Genomic DNA, 20,363 nt, shown 5'->3' on the forward strand with positions numbered 1-20,363 from the left:
TTGGTAAGACGAGTGCGCAGCCGAGCAGTCGGTAGCCGAAAGAGGCCGGGAGAGCCGGGAGAACCGAGCACTGTTAACCGTGCGAGAGAGAGAACACAGCGTACGACATGACGCCGTTAACGAGACTGTGGCCGAATCGCGGCAGAAATTTTGCAAAAGTGAAAAATTCTACTTTCAATATGAAAACGAACAGCGACGCAACGCCAACTGCGACGGCGACGGCGATGGCGGCGGCGGCGACTGCAGCGGCGGGAGTTGTGCATTGAAGAATGGCTGGCAGAAGCGGCAGCCCACTGTGGGTATGGGTAAGGTAGGTCGAGGTATGGGAATGCCAGAGTGAGAGAGACAGAGAGCGAGCGAGCGAAGGCGAGAGAGCAGGCGAGCTTCAGTGAGAGCGCAGACAGAAGAGAATGCAGAAAACAAAGCAAAGCATAGCCCAGAGAAGTCAATGTACAATGGGCGTGCGTTGGGGGTGGGTGCGGGTGCCCTGAACATGAACATGACCGTGGTCGTGGTCGTGGACGTGGACGTGGACGTCGGAAGCAGATTTCCTCTGTCGCAGCGGCAGCGGCAGCGGCAGCAGCAGCAGCACCAGTTTGCCCCTTTTCGAGGGCTTTTGTCGTACTTCTCTTTTGGGGTTGCAAAGTTTTGTGGCATTCCGGGAGTTGTCGCCGCATAGAAGTTAAAAATAATTGCAAAATGTGCCCGAAGTGGGTGGATTGTTTCGCTGCTTCTCTGTTTCTCTGTCTGTCTGGAGTTGCAACCCCTCGAGCGTTGAAATGAAAGGAAACTTTGCTAAGAAGTTGGCAAAAAAAAAGGGGGAACGAGACGGAGAAGGAGGAGGAGGAGGAGATGGTTTCATAGACACTCCGCTGGCTTACATTTTGTTTGGTTAGGTCGGGCAGAGATACGAGTACATATTTCCTTTACAATTATTTCTCCGCCTGACTGGGTGGGTGGGGGTGGGGATAGGGGGGGGGGGGTAGACCGACCGACAGACCTTAAGGCCTTAAGCTTCGATTCCTGCCCGTCTGGGGGTTGGAATCAAACGGTGTTTGGCTTCCCTTGGGGTAAGTTTTTAATGGAATGAAGTGCGACGCGTAACCTTGATTTCGCTCGACCGACCTGATCATGGGCAAAACCAATGCCAAATCCAGGGATCCAGGGATCCAGGGTATATGCTCAAGCTTTTAGAACGGTCCTTCCTAACGATCCCAACGATCCCTAGTCCCAGTTCTGGCTTGTCAAGGAAAATGCTAGCCAGGAGTTCCTATCCGAGAGCGAGGGCGAGGGCGAGGCTGTTTCATTGAGTTAATGGCAAATGGCAATGGGGGTACGCGTCTGCGGCACTGCTTTTAGCGGGACTTTGGCCAAATATCATGGTCAATGACAGCGCCATGAAATTTGCAACATGCAGCACGTGGCAGGGGCAGCCAGACATCACCCTCAAACAGCACAGACGGGGGTGACCCCACTCGCAGCCAGTTCTCAGTTTCTGCAGCCACAGCGAGAGAGAGAGAGTGAGAGAGAGAGCATCGGTGAATGCAAGGCGCATGGTTCGAAGCTGCAACGTTGCACATGCCACGCTATGTGGGCAGAGAGTCCTTCGCTGCAGCTGCAGGCCCTGCACGAAGGTTAACAGTTTTCAGGGGCACTACGACGATGGGAGGAAGGCCACGCCACGCCATGCCACGCCACGCCAGTCAGGCCCTCCTGCTCAACGCTACCAAGGGCAAGGACACGCAGGCATGCGCATTTCCGCATCGCATCGCCTCGCCTCGAACAAGAAGCGTTGCATGCAGCCAGGCGGCTGCTGCTGCAGTCGGTTCCTGGCTCGGGCTCGGGTCCTTGGCTCGGGTCCTCCCATTGCCAAGGTCCTGCTGGGGCGCTGCCTCAGCCGGCTGCCGGGTTGATTGGATGATGATGCAGCAGCAGCCCCACCACCACCATCACCAGCATCACCGCCAAACTCCTGCAAATGACATTGAGTGCGTGGCAGGGGGAGGAGGGGATCCATTCCCAGACAGACAGAGATAGAGACAGAGACAGAGACGGAGGCAGACGGCGATAGATAGAGAGACAGAGGCATTAATTTCAGGGCTGTCGTCGTCAGTCTGGACCTCGACCGAACCCTTCTCTGTTCAGTCCCCCAGTGGCCTCTCCTCTTGGTTTTTGTTTTGCATTTCCTTGACAATTGTTTAACCAAATTTTCTCTCTTTCCAGGGCAAGGATATGTGGCACACACGTGTCACTCATACTACAGCCATTGAAATTCGACATTGCCACTGTGATGATGGTCATTCAAAGGTCAAACGCCAAGACCTTGCCCAGCCTCAGCCTCAGCCCCAGTCTCAGCACCAGTCCCAGTCGCAGTCCCAGTCTCAGCCCCAGTCGCAGACTCTGATGCAAAAACAGATTGAGGGAATCAATTGGATCCTGCCTCAAACGGGAACGTATGTAGAGCTCTAAAATGTTCATTAGTATTTAGTATTTTTAGTATTTTAAGCATTTTCAGTATATGCAGTATGTATTTTCATCACTTTCAGTGTGTGCAGTATTTTTAGTATTTTCAGTATATTCAGTATGTGCAGTATTTTAAGTATATACTGTATTTTCAGTATAGTCATATTCATATATATTTTTTATGTTCAGTATTTTCCGTATCTTTGGCATATACTGTATTTTTAGTATATTCTGTATTTTTTTCTGTGCAGTATTTTCATCATATTCAGTATGTGCTGTATTTTTAGTCCCTACTGTATTTTCAGTATATTCATATTTTTTTGTATGTGCAGTATTTTTAGTTTTTTTAGTATGTTCTGCATTTTAAGTATGCTGAACATACTGAGTAGTTTTAGTATTTTCAGTATTTTTTTTAGTATTTTCATCAATTAGTTGTCCCAAAATAAACGCTGTCTGCGTTCAAAAGTCATAAATAGATTGGCAAATGTCCCTGCCAATTAGCAGGGATCCAGCAGGACTAGACTAATGTGCAATAAAATTCCCGTAAACAGAGAAGACATTTACATACCCGCCTCCCACCTCCCACCTCCCCCCACAAACCGCGAAACCACAAAGTGGGTGCGACATCGCGCTCCCATGTTTAATGGCGTTTCGATTTCGGGGCAATTGGGGCTGGCCCCGTTCCCTGGCTTGCCAAGCGGTGCTAAGGCATCCCGCGGTGCTCTATCCAGACCAGGCCAAAGGCAGAGAAAGAGAGCCAGAGCCCCCAAAGCCAATTATTGGGTCAATGTGCGTGCAGTGAACTGATTCGGGCCGGGCCGGGCCGGGCCCAAAAGTAGCCAAAAGTATGCTATAAGTCAGTCGCCTCCCGTCTCGAGAGTTCATTGACAACTAATTTCCATCGGTAGGGGATCGGTCGGGTTCGAAGATAGAGGTAGGGATGGGATAGGGATAAAGACGAGCACTTTGTTTTATTTACGGCTGAGGAGCCGCCCACGGTCGATGACTCACTCGCCCGCACTGGATTCGGGAGGCAGAAAGTTCATCCACTTGTCCCCGCCCGAACCTGCACAATATTTGGAATGAATCCTCCTCGCTGCTGCTACTGCTGCTGCTGCTTATCCTGCTTTATTATTCCGTCCTGCAGCCGTTGAAGGTGAATCATCTCTCCCCCCGACTCCCACTGCCACGATGAGTAAGCCAGGGCAGGAATTTTGGTGGCGCCGCCGTGTGTCCATTGCACCTGTCCTCGTGGGATGTGGGCTGGTTCGGAGGGACTATAGGTTCAACCGCAAGTTCAAAGTTCGTGTGGGATTTGGGTTCTGTGCAAAGCATTAGTCATATTTTTGGGGGGAGGAGGAGGAGGGTCGATGGCGTCGCTGGCTAAATTGTCACCTTTGCTGCTGTGACTCCTGGGGGGACTTGTTGAAATATTTCCCCCGTCTAGGGTCAGACAGAATCGGTAGCCAGACATGGGGATTAGAGCGGAGACCAGTCGAAGCACACGTGCCTCGAAAATAAAATGCCCATTGCATTGGTCTGGCCAGGTGTTTCAAGAGCCAAACGATAGGGGCTTTTGTTCATTCCGGCTATAATAGTTGTCGGATTGCAATCGAAGGGGAAATACATACAAATCTGCACAGGATTTTCAGAGGTCACCCAGCACTCGCTTAACACGGGGGCTACCTTCCTGGAAAACCTCTTCTTAAGCGAGACATGGCCAAGGCCTGGTTAGCATATGCGAATCCTTCTTGAAGTTTTTCTATCGTTCAACCATTTATTCACTGAAATCTCAAGCAATAATTCAACAGACCCTCGATCTTCAAGCAACTCCCGGACCCTATCATAGCTATATCACGGAATCTACATTGTGGCACTTTTGTTCAAACTGTACCACAGCATCTTTAGATCTGTTCACCTACTGGAACACTTTTGGTTCTTGCATCTGACAGCTCAAATGTGCGATTCCCCGGCATCTAGACGCCACCGTGCGTACTGGTGCATACAAGAAAGCTCTCAGGCATCAATCGACAAGGCTTTCAGTGTGTTAAAAGGCGGAAAAGCAAGCAAATTTGTTACTCGTTTAAGACCGAGCTCGTGTTAAGCGAGGGCTAGTTGTATGTGTAATCGGAGTGTGTTTTGGGCATCATTTTCAGAAGAAAAAAAAAAAAAAGATAACTTTGTCAAATGAAACGTTTATTCGCATTATTCCAATTCAACAAGATGGATGTCAATTATTCCAGGACTCGAACTCTGGCCGACCTGAAAAGTAAGCATTTCTATGGATCATATGACGGCCATAAGTGGTTTTGCCTCACCAATCGCTTGATCCACCTCATCTGTGGACGGTCGAACAGCCACAATTTGAACGGTTTCTCCGGTGTGAAGCCATTTTCGCGCAGAATGTCTACCATCGCAAACACGTACGCCCTGTAGATGGTCACGTCTCCCAGTGGATCACGAAACTTTCGGAGTTTTTTACAGGCACGCAAAACCGCGAAAAAACCATCCCCATCGAAGGCCGACAGACGGCAGTATACGTCCAGATATTCCAAGCTATTGGATTGCTTCAAAATAGTTTGGCAAACCAAGTTCTTGATGTGGCATTCACATGACGTGAGTGTGAAAGATTTGAGCTTAGGGCAGACTGGAATTTCGGTTGAGAGATGGCTCCAGTTCATGCAGGCCATGGCATTAAAGAGGCTTCAGCTACGGCTTCGGCCTCCATATAAGTATATGACGCGCAACGTCAAGTACCGAAGTTTCTTCAGGTTATATATTGATAGGAAAACCGCTCGAATGGGACCTTAATGTCAAGTCTTCCAAGTGAACCAACCTCCGTATCTCATAGACTGAAAAGGTGGATCATTGAAGAGATTGCAAAAGGGATCCTCACCTGCATCCCCTATATAATGAACGAAAACCAGTTTTCTTAACTGTGGAAACTCTGTCAGGCCGTGCAGGATGGTAAAGGGGATATTTTTGTCATCCACGTCTATAACCGTCGATCTTATCGTATTGTTACCTTTGAGTAGCAGAATCAAGGACTTTACGTGTTGCCAATATCTTGAATCGACACAGAAATCAATGGATTCCAAGTGAGGACAGTGTTTTGCCAACTCATCGCTACCCTTGTGATAGTCCAATTCCCGTACACTCGATCCGCAGGTCTTCCAAATAAGCGCATAGGTGTCGGGTGTCCACCAGTAATCAAGGGAAAGTTTTCTGCAATCATCGCGACTTTCGTAGGCGAATTCTTCGGCCAGTATCTCATGGGCGTGCACCAATTGCCATTCCTGCCTCGGATAATCGAGTTGTTTGAATATCAGGTCAAGAACCTCGAACGGCAGGTCCGTGATAGTCCGCTGTGTTTCCATAGTTCCCCTTACCGAGCGACGCGACGCGACGCCACGACTCTCAAAACGTTATTCAGTCCGTTCCAAAGCTCTCATTGTTGCTCTCTCTCTCTCTGTCTCTCTTTCAGTGCCTATCTTTTTCTTTGGGGCAAAGCTTTTCCGGTTTATTGCATCAGTTTTTCAGCTGAGAAGATCTTTATGTTGCAAGGAAAAATAAAGATGGTGAAATGATTTTGCAAGCAGGGTATTTTATTTGGAATAAACAGAAGACATGTGCATGTGCATGTGCTTGGGTGTTTCGGCAGCAGGTCTGTAATGCTTCGTTCTTTTCCCATGCGTTCCTCTGAGCGGCGAGCCTACTCTCTCTGACGAGAAGCAACTGCATGTACGAGTATGGGCATGGGCTGTAACACAAGAACGTATTTTGGTTTGGGAAAGAACAAAAAACACATTTATTTTGTTGTTTTATTTATACAAAATACAAAATTACTTGCCATATTTAATTCTGATAATTATTGTCACCACTCCTGAACAGAGATTAAATTCCGATTGCTATTTGACCGAAGCTACACAAAACGAGAGAAAGAGAGTGTGAGAGAGAGAGAGGCAGAGAGTGAAATTTGTGGCATTTTGCTTCAAAAAATAACTCACCCATTGAGCGATCCAAAAAACCTTCGCATTGCAGTAGAGTATTAATCGTAGCGGCCTATCCGGTGTGACGCCATTGTCCTTCAGAATGTCCATCATGGTGGCCACCACTTCCCTGGTGAACTTGACCTTTTGTGCCTGAATGCGAATCAAACGGAGTCTCTTGCAGCTGCGGAGAATTTCGAGAAAACCGCCGCTATCGCATAGCGAGGGACGACAGTTAATCTCGATATCCTCCAAGGTGCCTCCCTGCTTCACGATGAACCTCCAGAGCACGTCCTCGATACTCGATATACAGTACGAAATTTTCAGCGATTTGATCTTCGGGCAAAGCGGCAACTCCATTGAAATCTGACAATAATCCATTTGGAGGTATTCCACGTTGGGACATGGGATTGGCATCCCCAGTAGAGCATCCCCATCGCCACCCCCGTCCCCGTCCCCATCCCCAGACTCTACTAAATTATAATGAAACACCTTCAAGAAACGCAGTTTCTTTAGATTAGCAGTAATTTCGAATAGTTTGATAGGTATATCGTGGCCAAGACTTCCAGACTGCAGTGCCAAATCCTCCACTGTGTTGTATTTCTGTATAGAGTGGACTGAAAGACGGAGAAATGGAAGGACTCAAGGCAAAGGCCATGTTTATTATAGCGGACTGGAGGACACTCACCATCCACATACGACAACTTGCAGAATCTAGCCTTTCGGAGCTGTGGAAAATCGGGATACTCATGAAGTATCTCTGAGATACGACTGTCATTCACATACAAATCGATTTCTTTTATTGTTGCACTGGCGTTTGTAACCAACGACCTGATGCCCTTGCAGCTGATATTATTCACACACAAAGTCACTTTCTCCAGGTGGGGGCAGTGGCGCTCCACCAACTTGACCAGGCGTTCACTCCAATTGTGACCGGTGGAAAAACGGAACTCGCGCACATGCGTGCCGCACAGGGACAGCAGAAAGGGCCACCAATCCCCCTGAAAATATGTATAGGTGTTCACCTGCCGGAAATGGTCGCGACTGTGGAAGGCGAAGGCCTCGCCCAGATACTCATCCGCCTTGGCCAGACTGATTCTATCGCTCAGGCTGTTGAGTTTTTTGTAAATCAGATCAAGAACCTCGTACGGAAGGTCCAAAATGTTCCGTTGGGCCACTGTGGCCGCCATCGAAATGTTTCGCCCAGACCCAGACCCAGACGCAGGCCAAAGCCAACGCCGCGCCGCCGAGAGAGCGAAAATGGAACTGAAACACAGATAAACGCAAGCCTCGTAAGTGCAGTGCAGAGAGAAACAGTGAGAAGCCGCGTGGAGAGGTCTCTCTCTCCCTCTCTCTCTCTCTCTCTCGCCGTTTCTTTCTCTCTGAGCGGCTCACTGACGCTGGCACTGGAACTGGAACAGCGGGTGTGCGGGTGCGGGTGCGGGTGCCAGCACGCACTGCATGTATTTTTGCAGATAAGTTTCTGTGAAAAACAATTGTATTTGTATTTGTATATTTGACTAGTCGAATAACTGGATCACTGGATCGAAAATAACTGTGTGCGTAAGAAGAATTACTGTATTTCCGTGAAAGCACTGCGATGGCTCTCGGGCACCGGCCTATGCGCAACAGATTGCTTTTGCGCGGTCGCCTCGCTCATAAATTGTAAATACCAATGATGGAACGCTGAAGTGTGGAACACCTAGAGCTCGGCGTATCTGTAATCGAGATCTATTAATTATGGATTCAACGTCCTGGGAATCTGTAAATTACAAAAGTGTAGATTACCACCCGCTTCGATGCCGGTTTCCTACTGCGCATCCTTTCTTCCAGCCTGTACTTTGCCAGCCCTAGAAGCCCCAAGATCAAAATAGTTCTTAAAATTACGCATTGCCGATCGTCGGACTTCGAGGAAGCCATCGCCATCGAACGGATTGGGATCCAAGGATTTGAGGATTCTAGGGCAGGGAGGCAGGCATCTTTTCCATCCGAGCGCCTCCGAGGAGGGCCATGACAGCGAAGGAGCTTCCCCGTTTAGCATTATGCGCATTTCGCGCACTGTCCGATAGCGAAGTTTCTTCAGAAGATCCAATTTGCATGGCTTGTAGACTGAGGCCTCGAACTCGATCAGTTTCTGTATATGAGGCACTGAAAAAGGGAAGGAACGCTATCTATTAGTTATAACTACATATCGGAGAGAGCCCACCGAGGACTTAACGTTCTCTGCTTTGTGCTTGCCCCCAGTTCTATTGATCCTTCTCTCTACCAAGTGCTTTGAATATCAGGTCAAGAACCTCGAACGGTAAGTCCGTAATATTCCGTTGCGTTTCCATTATTCCCTGCGCTATAGCGCCCGAGAGCACGAGCCGCGCCGAACCGATGGAGAGACCAGAGTCGGCCCGAACCTGCAGCCGAGGCCTCATCCAGAGAGTAAGCTATGGAGAGAGATAGCAGTGGGGTGAGAGCAGGGTTCGATGGCTCGTCTTTCCATGGATCGTGGAATAATTCCAGTGGAGTATTCCCATGATCGTAATGGAAAGAAATCTAGTGGCATTGGGATGACATTGGGAGTGTATGGCGCTCCAAGCTGTTTCCAGTAACCCTTTGAGTTGTTTCCACCCTAGTGCCCGAATCGCCCTGCCTTGCCCCATCTGCGGCTTGGCATCGTCTATGGCTGCGTTTTATGGCCACTTATTTGGCCAAAACATCAAGCACTGGCGACGACGCCAGCAAACTGTGCAAAATGATATAGATTACAGCTATTATGCCGCCACGCAACGAGTGTGTGTGTTGCAACCCCCCTGTGGCCAACAGCACACCCATTGGCCATTCCACATTCCCGGGTTTCTCCCATTCCCACAAATAACAAACAAACAAACACACAAGCAAGCGGCGATGTCAGGTCCCAGACAGTTGTCCTCCCTCTCCAGCCCAAAACTTTCGCTAATTTGTAATCGTTGCTGCTGCAGCAATTGCACTTGGCTGGGAGGGAGAGAGAGGGAGGGAGAGAGAGAGAGGGGAGATGGGAGATGGGAGGAGACACAGACTATTGGGCTGACACTTTTGATGCCTGTTGCGTGATAAGAGCGGAACGTGCCCCGGGGACAGATGAGCCCAGCCGATGACGCAATGCAGTGCAACATGGAGGTCAATAAACCAAGGAGAATGTTGCGCGAATGCCTCGGACTCGTCTCGACTCGACTCGAAAAAAGGGTTGAGCTTTGACAGGGACAGGGGACAACACTGGCACTGGCACTGGCACTGGCACTCGCCCTTGGATACGGGTCCTTTGTTGAGGGAGTGCACACTGCAGACACATAAAGGACACCAGCTTAGGGGATACAACAGCATTCGAAATGTACGTGTACATACTCGTCATACGGCAAGGGCATTACCCCGAACGACAAAGGTTAATAGAGGTTTAGCCAATAATTGGATGGCTAATACGATAATGTTTTCGATCTGGACGGTGGGGCTTAGTAGTTCTTGCTGTTAAGACTTGAAATCAGTTGAAAGACCCATCGCAGGCCAGGGGGTAGCGTGGACAGACACAGCACCTGTTCCGAGGTGCCAGTTGTCCTGAGGCCGTTCCCCCCTTTGATTACAGAAGGGAGTCTCTGGTGCTGTCCCTGTCCCCGACATGTCTGTGTCGTGGCCAGCAGGTTGTGCAGGATAATTTGTCATTTCGTGGAGAGTGCAACCCCACCTCGCCCCAGGAAGGGTTGCAACTGTGACTCACCTCACCTAGTTCCCACCTGAAGCGGCAGCAGGGGAGATGGTTGCACAATGGCCTGGCGGGCTGGGCACAAGTGTCTCTTTTGCCAATTGCAACTTTCTCCATTTCTCTAGCACTATTACACTCGCTCTCTCTCTCTGGCACCTAGAACTTTCCCTGGAACGAAACCCGTTCAGCCAGTCTCAGTTCTTCGGTAATCCATCTAAGCAAACATTGCACATTGCTCGGTTGGAGTTGGAGCTGGGAAGGGGCAGGGTGAGGGCGAGTGGGGAGTGGAGAGTGGGGCCTGGGTATTGCAACTAGTTTTTCCACGGGGGAAAATGCCTGGGCAATGGCAATGACCTAACCAGGCTTAGCCTTGAATCTTCTGGAGTCTCTCAGCCGTGGGGAAAACTGCAAGTGGAAAACCAGTTGGTGGCAGAAGCAGTCAAATAAGTGGTTTTTCCCATTTGCTCCCTTCTGGCCATGCCCTTGGTCAAGTCTTGGGCGATTGATGGAAGACAATCGTTTCGGGGAATTTACTTACTTACAATTTGCTGGAAATGCATGCAGCTCTATGCTGGAGCTTATTGTCTAGTCCTGTTGACGCCAAAGGAGTCCTGCGGCCACCCACACCCACACCCACACTCACACTCCAGTGGGGTGCCTGATAAGACACTTTTACTTTAGTGAGAAGTGGAATTTTCTAGTTTTCACTTGTCACACAGAGAGACGATGGTGGCGGGTCTCTGGGCGGGGCACTTTCTAATACCCCAAGCAGTTGTGGCAGCGGCAGGAGGAGTCTCTGCAAATAAGCAAAGTGGAGTCCTGGCTTCCCCGCCCCTCCCCCTCCCTACGTTGCTTTGGCGAAAAGCGCTTGGAGTGGAGTGTGGGTAGGTCAACCACCAGACATTGAACCCAGCACACACAACAGAACACACACACACACACGCAGCCAGGGCACAAGCACACACACACACACACACACAGAACTTCCGCTGAGAGCTGGCTGCCTAGCCAGAAGGGTAGAGGAGGAGGAGGAGGAGGAGGAGCAACGTCGTGCGGAAAATGTTGCATGCAGCAGACGAAACGAACGAGCGAAACGACAGCACACGAAAAGCGTGCGACGGCGACAAGCAGCACGTGAATCGAGGCAGCAAACAGCAAAAGAGAGACGAAAACAGATGCTGGGCAAGGGGAGGGGGGGAGGGGAGCAGAAGAGGAACGAGAAGGAGCAGAAGCAGCAGCATAAGCAGGGAAAGGAGTAAGCAGTGGTAGTGCAATGTCTGCTCTGTCGAGTGATGGGTGGGGGAGGGGTGAATGGAAGAATGTGAAGAGCGAAGAGCGAAGACCGTAGAGAGAGCAGTAGAGAAGTAGAGAAACGAGTGTGAGCCGTTGCCCAGCGTCGAAACGTCGTCGTCGTCGTTGCCGTCGTCATCGCATTTCCCATTGTGCGCTAGTTTAGTGGGTTGAGTGACACAGACACAGTTTGTGGCCTGGCCAGAGGGGCTGGGGTGTGCGGGGTGCAGGGTGCGGGGAGTGCGGGGTGCAGCAAAGCGAACGAACAAGTTTGCAAATTCTCTGTTTAGAGAGCGCGTCCGGAGTGGAGGGCGGAGGTGTGAAGGACAGAAGGGGAGAGAGATGTTTGCAAATGTGGAGTTGCTTGGGGAGCCCTTTGGGCGGAGGGGGGGAGTGGGGTGGTCTGATGGCGACGTAGCGATTTTGTAATCGCCGTTCAAGTGACGCAGAGCGTTGCCAGATGGCTGGAATGCAAGGGATCTGCAAAAAACACTAGAAGGTCAAGGCCCAGAGTCGCTTAGAAGGTGAGATATAGCTATAAAGATAAAGGAACAATAATCATCGTCACTCGTACTCGTTCCATACGTATTCGTTACTCTTTAATCTTTCATCTCTCGCTATTACCTAAAAACTCTAGAAGGTCAAGGCACAGAGTCGCTTAAAAGGTGAGATATAGCTATAAAGATAAAGGAACAGCAATCATCGTCACTCGTTCTCCTTCCATACGTATTCGTTACTCGTTACTCGTTCATCTCTCGCTATTATAGAAGATCAAGGTACAGAGTCGCTGAGAAGGTAAGATATACGAGTATAGGATATACTTTGGGAGATGTTCGTTCTATTGACATAGATTGAGCTATAGATATATCGTCACTCGTTCTCGTATCATAAGAATTCTTTACTCGTTGCTCGTTACTCGTTTATCTATTACCTAATAACTAGAGAAACCAATAGTTTTTCGTTTGAAATGAATTTCAAATGTCCAAAAATGGACACACGGAACAATGACAGATGAAAATGGGTGCGATTTCTACTAAACATCAAGTCGTACTACTGGTAGGTCTACATAAGTACATGGCAGGCCATAAAGCTCTAAGGTTTTACCTACTAAAGCAAACCCTTGGACTAGAAACATACATATATTCCCATGAGAAAACGTCACCTAGAAAACCCCTTGAGATGGAAGGCAGAGAGGAGAGGGGAACGGTCATGAACTAGGAAAATTATCCTTAAAAAACGAGTACCTTTATAGGAGTCGAATAGTATATAAGGAGGTAGTACTCACAGAACTTCCTAGCGAAATACCTATGTGGTGGTTACCAGTCCTGTTATTAAACAGAGATCGATGAAGCTTTTGATCGCCCTACAACCGGTCATCATTGAGAAACTCCGGAGCTGCTCTGGACGGCATTTGTGGAGGTCTGAAAGGTCTGAAATTGACAGATAGGCCCCCACCTGTCTGATCCCAGAGGTTCTTGGATGGCCCGTAGAATACCCAGAATTGAAAGGAAATACGAGTGAACGTTCCATCCAACCATCTGGCCACTCTGCAGCACTCTGCATGCCCTTGCTCTTTGCTTTATACAAAATTTGATGAAAAGACACCACAGGGCTGGGCAGGCGAAAACGGCGAAAGGCAAACAAAACGAAATGCAAAAAAATGAAAACAACAACAACAACAAAAGAGAAGGAAAACCAAGAGAAAGAAAATCTCCCCAACGACGAGTGCAGTCGAGAGGTCTCCCCAGCCCCAGCCCCAGCCCCAGCCCCAGCCCCAGCTCCAGCCCCAGCTCCGGCTCAAGCTCCCTCTTGCCAGCTACTATTCATGGTCGGAGTTATGTTGGATGTGGAGTATACCACTAGGATGGATGCCATGCCTCATGCAGAAGCATGAACACGCACACACACACACACACACACACACACAGACAGGGAAATGTGTCTGTGTCGAATGGAGTCGAAGCAGAGTCGCCTCGCCTCGCGTCGAGTCGAGTCGAGTCGCGTCGAATCGAGTCGAGAGTAGAGTAGGACAAAAGGGAGACACAATTTTGGTAGCAATGACCTTCACCGCGTTGTTCAAGTTGTGGCGTGGTTGTTGTTGCTGCGTCGCTGCCACTGCCACTGCCACTGCCACTGCCGCTGCCGGCGTTGCACATACACAAACACAGACACAGACACAGAAAAGAAACAGGAAAAGCTGTGCAAAAACAGATGCAGATAAAGAGAGAGAAAGAGCTCGGCAGAGTGGGGGCTGAATAAATGATGCATGAGGCGGCAGCCAAGAGAGTTGGGGCGGTAGGTGCCGCATGCGTCTCACCCCCCCACCTTTAGCACCCTCCTCCCACGACCCACGCCCAGCACGCCCCACGCCCAGCACGCCCCACCGCCTGCTTTCCACTGCACAAAAGATAAAAGTGCTTTTGTGGCCCTGGGACTCGACTCCTATGGCTGCCATTGAAAATGGGGTTCGGAGTGGCGCGGTGGGCGTGAGGGGAGAGCGGAGCTAGCGTAAACTTGACACTGACGCTGCCAGTTATGTTGCATGCAGCAGTGGGTGTCCCCCCAGCCAAGGGTGCGGCTCGCTTCGCTTTATGTTGCTGCCGCTGCCGCTGCCGCCGCCGCCGCCGCTGGTTTTCTCTCCTCTGTTTCGGTTTCTGTTTTATTCTTTACTTTTTGCTGTTCCTTTTTTTGTGGAAATTGCTCAAGTGCGACGCAGACATTGGGGGGCGGGGGGTAGAGTTGAAGTTGTAGGGGGAGTGGGAGTGGGTTTTTTGGGCTCTGGGTTTGGGTTTGGGTTTGGGTTTTGGGTGGTTTAACTTTTGGTATCATTGACCTGCTCTCCGGCTCCAACTCCGATTCCATCTCCGACTCCAACTCCGGCGGACAAGAGCTGCTCTGCTCCATTCTCCCACTTTTGGTGCGCTGTGTGGGTGGTGCGGCGGGGGCCAGGGCCAGTGGCAGTTGCATGTTGGCAGGGCTGTTAGTCATGGTGGGACGCCATTTTGGAAAATGTTGTCGCCTGTTCACACAGATGTACACGCCATATGCACACATACACACACACACACACACACACACATGAAAGTATGTAATTTTGGATGTATGCACCACTGTTTTTTGTTGAGCTTTATATTTCCCCCACTTTACAATAGGTTAGTCTGTTATTGTTCTATGTGTACATATCCTTCCCCCTCTACCTCTCTCCCCCTCTCTCTCTCTCTGTGTGTGTTTCATGTGACAAAAAGTTTTCGCTTTTCGTTGATTTTCATTTTAATTGTGGTGTCTCATGTCCCTTTTTTTGTCCTGTGTTTACATATGTATATTAATGCTCCTTTTTTTCCTCTAGGTTTACTCATCATTTGGCACTACTGTCAGATGGCGTATGGGTAAGTAGATCGATGGGAGAGCCCAGAGGCTAAACCCTCTGAGTAATCTTTGGAATTTCTTAAGACTGGAAGATCGCATTGGATCAACTATGGGGCTTTGATCCTTATGGATTGGGTAACTATATATAGAGTCGGAAGTACAAAGAAAAACAAAATAATAGAATTTATATAGACCTTCGACTGTACTTAAGGATATACCTATGTCTAGCCCTTCTTCTCGATATATTCCTCATGAATTATTGTCTTCCTCGCCTGAAAATTTGTTTAAGCCTAAGACCAAGACCATTTCCATTAGGCTCTCGTTGTTCTGGGAACTGTGAGCCATTTGCAATTGAAACTTGTTCGGCCCCCAATTGAGTGCCAATTTCAGATGTCCATTAAGGTGCGTGTGTCGAGTGTAAACCCTTGGACCAACAGCCAGAGCCCATGCACTCTCACCTTGCCCCGAACGCACACACAGACGCACACGGACACGCACAGGGACACGCACTCGGGGCAAATGGAGCACTCAATGGACTAGGCCAATTAAAAGGCTCGGCCCAGTGCATCATCAACGGAAGCGAAGCCCCTTGATGGGATGGTAGATCCAATGGATGTCATGGATGTCATGGATGCCATGGACCCTAGTCCGAGAGCATGTCCTGGCATAAAATGCGACGAGTTGTCAATGCAGGAGGCATATCATCAGCAAATAGTGTGCTTCTTGTGGGCCCAGGCACAGTGGAACAGCGATTTTAGGACTAAATTTGTCCAAAGTAATGCAAGATTCCTCCCCAGTCCCCACTGTAGAGCTGCCCCCCACACCCCACACCCCCAGTGCAGCCCTCTCTAACAGACGAAGATGGATGCGAGACCAGTTCAAGACCAGAGCCAAGTTGGGTGGTGGTGGTGGTGGCGGTGGGGGCCAGGGGCGGCACGTAGGTGCTGCTGGTAGCCTTTGCTGCAAGAAGCAGGGCCACTGCGAATGCCAGGGCCAATGCCAGAAGTGGCGCAGTGTCAGTGTCAATGCCAGCAGAGCTGCGGCAGAGCCGGCTCCAAGGCGAAACTGGGTGAGAGTGTGGGCGGGGAGGGGGTAGAGAGAGAGAGAGAGAGAGAGCCAGAGAGCGAGCCAGAGACCCGGAGAGCCGTGTGGAATGCAGCAGCAATGGCAATCCCAACGATTATAGCATCAGCGAACGACTCGAGAGGCCATTAGCCTATGCCTATTGATGGGTGGGTGGGGGCAGTGGGGAGAGAAGGGGCAGACTCTCGCTCCCTCTCCCTCGCTCTTACGCAGTACCGGGTCTTACTTATGCTCTGCCCAATGCTCCTCTCTCTCTCTCTCCCTCTCTCTCCCTTTGCGCTTTCGTCTAGTGCCGACGCCTGCGCTGAGCGAGCTTCGAGTGGAGTGCCCTTGTTGTTGCAGTTGCAATGACCGCGAAGTTCCCGAAGAGAGCACCCTAACCCAGAGAGGGCTCTAGCGGAATTGGTGGCAGTTCGAGGCAGGAAGGGTCAAGCAAGTCTACTGCACTGAAGGGATCCCAGCTTTCGCTCTAATGGAGATCGTTCATAGAGTGGAGAGAGCATCCACAAGTCCTCATGTGCCAAGGGAAACAAGTTCTCTCTCTCCTTCAAATGTCTGGACTGCCCTCGAACACATGTCGTTGATGGGGCTGGCAGATTACCCCACAGGTATCGTACAAATCGTAGGTATCGCACGTATCGCTGGTATCGGGGTGAAGCAGCCAATGCCAGGGTTACGCCAATTAGTCCGATGTGAAAGTTTTCCCTGCCTTCCGGTGGGATTGATTGATTGATGACTCTGCAGCGGGATCGAGGGACGCGGCCGTCCGAGGGGCGTTGCTCAAAAAGTTACCCACAAATTATGCGATAGTTTCCACAGGGAGACCTGAAACGTGTTTGGCTCTGTGCGTTGGGCATTAGCTCACCTGACGCTGGCCGTCAGCCGGGAGCCAAAGGGGGGGGGAAGGGCATAGATTGGGCAACCGCAACCGCATGCAACGTTCGTCGACCTTGCAACTCGTTCTGTGAATTATTTGCATTTATGGTGGCTTTTCCTCAACTCGGGGGGGAAGGGGCTGGGCCTGGCGGCGTTGTGTGGGAAGGCGCAGGTCCCTGTGAGCCCCGATAGCATCGACGCGGCCATTGCCTGGTCATTGAACCAAGCCAAGCAAAGCCGGGCCGGGCCGGACAGTCCTCTCTTCTATATTTATAATTTCCATTTTCCGGAACCTTCCATTTTGCAAAACGAAAAACGGGGGAAACAGGAAAACTCCAGGGCACACAAAATACACGTCCTGGTGCCATAAGTCGCAGTTGATTTCCCTTTCTACCAGTGTCTGGCAGGGTCTCAGGGCTGCTGCTGCTCTTGGGGTACAGTGTCGCTCCATCGACAGACATTTGGCTGGCTGTCTGGCCCACACTCCAGCTTCTCCTCCTCCACCTCCTCCTCCTCCTCCTACTGCTGCTCCAGTACCCCAAAGTTTCGGCAAAAAGGAAATGCTTCGTCCTGTTGGCTGGAACAGGGAAGTGCTTGTGTGGAACTACACTACAGTGTGTCCTCAGTATGGAGAACGGTCGCAGGACATACACCAGAGAACCCATCCCATTTTATTGCATACTTTCAACGCCCTCCCGGATTACTGTAGCATGTAATCCCATGTAGAATGTAGAATGTAGAATGTCTGTAGAATTGTCCAAATGTTGCGGCAACTTTTCGAAGAGCGCTACAGTGCTTGCGAGATGTTGCAGAGATTTTGAAAGATGATACCAAAATAATCATCTTAAATTTGGGAAAACACATGATTTTTTATGTATTACGAATACTAGAAGTCTTTAGATTCAAATGAGTCACTCGGTCTATGGATTTTGTTGTCTAATGCCGATTCTCAGTCTATTCGCTTGAGGTTTAGGGAGGAGGAGAAGAATCCCCAGAGGATCAGCGATAGCTTTCCGACTGAATCTAGGCACAAGTCCGTTTTCTATATATCTCTGATAGAAAGATACATACATATGTATTAACTGTGAGATGGTAGATAGATGCTTGTGGGTTCTGGGAAGACTGCTCATAAGTAGGGTCATATTTATGTGAGATTGTCCTTCTGAAACATCTCTCAAAGATCAGCGATATTGAAGGGAATCTCTTCTTCTTCTCTCAAATCGAACTATTAGCTGATAATCCTATCTAATCGTACAAGTATCCCAGGCAAACCCAGGACCATCTATAATCCAATCCTGCCAAATTAGCACAACATAAAATCCGTTTATCGAATCGGAATCTGATTTATTATCCTGTTTGCTGGAAACAGAACCAGAAGTTGCACTCCACACACAGAGAGTGTGCCATCCTTGCCCCAGACCGCGACCCTTCTGTGTGGTGGGGCGCCACTTTGGCGGGGAGAGAGCGAGACAACAAGAAAAACCGAAAAAGCATTTCGTCGTTTTTAGCAGGCAGGCAGGCAGGCAGGCAGAAAGGCAGGCACGAACAGATCAATGACCTGCATTTCACAGCCTGAGACACAATTCAATCGATAAAAGTGAAGAGTTGGGGCACCAGCACACAGCAGACACTGCACACAGGCACACAGGCACAAGCGCACACACACACAGATGCACACACACACAGCCGCACACAGAGGTAAAAACAACATGGCGAACGTAAAATATATGCAAGCTTCCTGCAGGAAAAGCCAAAATGGCAGACAGCATGCGGCGAACGTGACGCAGTGCAGACACCGACGAGGAGAAGGAAGGCAGCCAAAGGTTGGAGTCGGAGTTGGAGTTGGGGCTGCCAGCCAGCCAAGGGATGCAGCAGCAGAAGGTGGAGGGGGAGTCAGAGAAGGAATCGGAGAAGGAGTCGGCGTCGGAGCAGCAGTCGTGGAACTTTCTAAAAATTTGTAGACCAGCGCTGGCACAGCCAAAAAGGGGAAGTGGAGCGAGAGTGAAGCTCGTCGCACATTTTATTCGATTCAATCAAATCAAGGAAGCCAGAGGCCGAAGGCTGATTAAAAATTCAACAGAATGCAAACGGGGTTGGGGGGGGGGGACAAGTGCATTAACGGTGATGGCCACAAAACCAGAGACAGTCCAACAGACAGGGAGTGGGAGAGAGTAAATAGAGACATTGGAATCCGACTATCCGAAGATGGATCTATTAAAACGGGACCTAGACAGCAGGACTGTTCAGAGATGTTTCCTTGAGACCCAGTAGTGTGTGTTTTATACCCAACAACACCCCCAAAATGAAAGCAGCGACTCAATCCATAGACTGTTGTCTGAGCCACTACCCACGACCCCACCACCGCCATTGACCCAAGCCCTCGGCCAAGATGTAGACAAAGGTAATGCATAAAACTTTTGTCAACTTCCACGAGGGGTCCCGGTTCTGGTTCTGGTTCTGTGTCTGGGTCTGGGGAACTAGAGCTGAAACTGAACTGTCTGTCTGAGCAGTTTTGGGGGTTGCTCTCGTTGCTGTTTGGGGGTAATGGAAATGGGGGAAAATTAATGGCATTTTCTAGCCAGAGAGCCATTTGATTTGGTCTATGATTTCCCTTTGGCCGGGTCTGCCAAACAAAAAGGAAAAAGCACACACAGAAGTCACTGAATTTTTAATTATTGCCAAGGAAAAGGAGGAATCCTCCAAGGGCAAGCAAAAAGACTGAACAAAAGGAGGAGTTAAAGGCTACCAATCCCCCAAATTATTGGAGTCTTTCCATGGAAAACCACTCAAATGCAAACTTACCTTCTGGATCTCTGGACAACATCAATTTGAAATCTCATAGCCGTAGAAAATGGACATAAATATCACAATGCCGAGGCAAATCAAGTACAGGATCAGGAAGATGAAACCAATGAAACAGCACGCCGACACTATCCACAGCATTATTACTATTACTATTATCTAAAGGGAAAAATACAAAACACAAATGTATTTTCCTGGGGAATACTTTTGACACGCACTCGATCCCGACACGAGTACACTTTGAATGGAAATGTTTCCATAGAACGACAAATTTTTATTGACATTTGCTCGTATGATTTGTGTCCCCCTGCCTACAAAAACGAAACGACTATTCCTACACATTCCTTTCTTAGAAAATGTCAAAGGAAGCCCAAGGTACAGTTTGCCCCAAGAACCATAGTGCTTCGGATCAGCAGAGTAGGACCCCCAGGGATGCATTCTCTAACAGATATGTTGCAGTTACATCTACGTGGCCATGGACCCGATCCCGAGCTGTGGCAAGTCAATTAGCCTTACTAACACACTCCCACGCCACATAGTTTATTTTTTTTTTTTCGGCGCTTTCTGCTGCTCGGTCTCTGCTTCTGCTCTGAAATGAAAACTGCAGCGAAAGTCTGGGCATGGAAAAAAGCGAAACTCTTTGCAGGCATCCCGAAAAGTGCAGCCCTGCACGGAGTTGGAGTTTCTGTTCTCTCTCTCTCTCTCTCTCTCTGTCTGTATGTGTCTCTCCCTTGCAGACACACAGACAGAGTCCCAGACGGGGGAGAGTC

The 20,363-nt window shown here is 49.5% G+C and overlaps 4 protein-coding genes across 7 annotated transcripts; 1 reads left to right on the top strand and 3 right to left on the bottom strand.

Annotated features, from left to right (window-relative positions):
• Positions 1–187: 187 nt before the first annotated feature.
• Positions 188–4,314, top strand: LOC6900801 (uncharacterized protein DDB_G0292186-like). Its single transcript, XM_033384000.1, has 3 exons — positions 188–310; positions 2,224–2,453; positions 4,251–4,314. Exons 1-3 carry the CDS (start codon positions 302–304, stop codon positions 4,264–4,266), a joined length of 255 nt encoding a protein of 84 aa, XP_033239891.1. The 5' UTR covers positions 188–301; the 3' UTR covers positions 4,267–4,314.
• Positions 4,315–4,638: 324 nt separating this feature from the next.
• Positions 4,639–5,961, bottom strand: LOC26533006 (uncharacterized). The gene is made up of 2 exons (XM_033381496.1): positions 5,360–5,961; positions 4,639–5,170 (listed from the first exon to the last, which is right to left on the bottom strand). Exons 1-2 carry the CDS (start codon positions 5,838–5,840, stop codon positions 4,743–4,745), a joined length of 909 nt encoding a protein of 302 aa, XP_033237387.1. The 5' UTR covers positions 5,841–5,961; the 3' UTR covers positions 4,639–4,742.
• Positions 5,962–6,047: 86 nt separating this feature from the next.
• Positions 6,048–7,806, bottom strand: LOC6900802 (uncharacterized). 2 transcript variants are annotated; one of them, XM_033383994.1, is made up of 5 exons: positions 7,595–7,806; positions 7,141–7,453; positions 6,471–7,069; positions 6,314–6,385; positions 6,048–6,223 (listed from the first exon to the last, which is right to left on the bottom strand). In XM_033383994.1, exons 1-4 carry the CDS (start codon positions 7,640–7,642, stop codon positions 6,338–6,340), a joined length of 1,008 nt encoding a protein of 335 aa, XP_033239885.1. In that variant the 5' UTR covers positions 7,643–7,806; the 3' UTR covers positions 6,048–6,223; positions 6,314–6,337. The 2 variants fall into 2 exon arrangements, with proteins under 2 accessions (XP_033239885.1, XP_033239884.1); XM_033383993.1 differs by having other exon boundaries at positions 7,141–7,800.
• Positions 7,807–7,948: 142 nt separating this feature from the next.
• LOC117184890 (uncharacterized) lies at positions 7,949–19,838 on the bottom strand. 3 transcript variants are annotated; one of them, XM_033383997.1, is made up of 3 exons: positions 19,594–19,838; positions 8,241–8,600; positions 7,949–8,170 (listed from the first exon to the last, which is right to left on the bottom strand). In XM_033383997.1, exons 1-2 carry the CDS (start codon positions 19,613–19,615, stop codon positions 8,263–8,265), a joined length of 360 nt encoding a protein of 119 aa, XP_033239888.1. In that variant the 5' UTR covers positions 19,616–19,838; the 3' UTR covers positions 7,949–8,170; positions 8,241–8,262. The 3 variants fall into 3 exon arrangements, with proteins under 3 accessions (XP_033239888.1, XP_033239889.1, XP_033239887.1); XM_033383998.1 differs by having other exon boundaries at positions 7,949–8,183; XM_033383996.1 differs by having other exon boundaries at positions 8,226–8,600; positions 19,594–19,837.
• Positions 19,839–20,363: the final 525 nt, after the last annotated feature.

The sequence above is a fragment of the Drosophila pseudoobscura genome, chromosome X (genome assembly GCF_009870125.1).
Source record: "Drosophila pseudoobscura strain MV-25-SWS-2005 chromosome X, UCI_Dpse_MV25, whole genome shotgun sequence".
NCBI lineage: Eukaryota > Metazoa > Arthropoda > Insecta > Diptera > Drosophilidae > Drosophila > Drosophila pseudoobscura.

Coding starts and splice junctions, on each gene's coding strand:
- LOC6900802 (XM_033383993.1), bottom strand. CDS start 7,642: ATGGCGGCCACAGTGGCCCAACGGAACATTTTGGACCTTCCGTACGAG. Junction 7,070..7,140: donor CAAGTTGTCGTATGTGGATG/GTGAGTGTCCTC, acceptor TCCGTCTTTCAG/TCCACTCTATACAGAAATAC. Junction 6,386..6,470: donor TTTTTTGGATCGCTCAATGG/GTGAGTTATTTT, acceptor CGTTTTGTGTAG/CTTCGGTCAAATAGCAATCG.
- LOC26533006 (XM_033381496.1), bottom strand. CDS start 5,840: ATGGAAACACAGCGGACTATCACGGACCTGCCGTTCGAGGTTCTTGAC. Junction 5,171..5,359: donor TCATTATATAGGGGATGCAG/GTGAGGATCCCT, acceptor GAAGCCGTAGCT/GAAGCCTCTTTAATGCCATG.
- LOC117184890 (XM_033383997.1), bottom strand. CDS start 19,615: ATGTTGTCCAGAGATCCAGAAG. Junction 8,601..19,593: donor GTTGTCCAGAGATCCAGAAG/GTAAGTTTGCAT, acceptor TCCCTTTTTCAG/TGCCTCATATACAGAAACTG.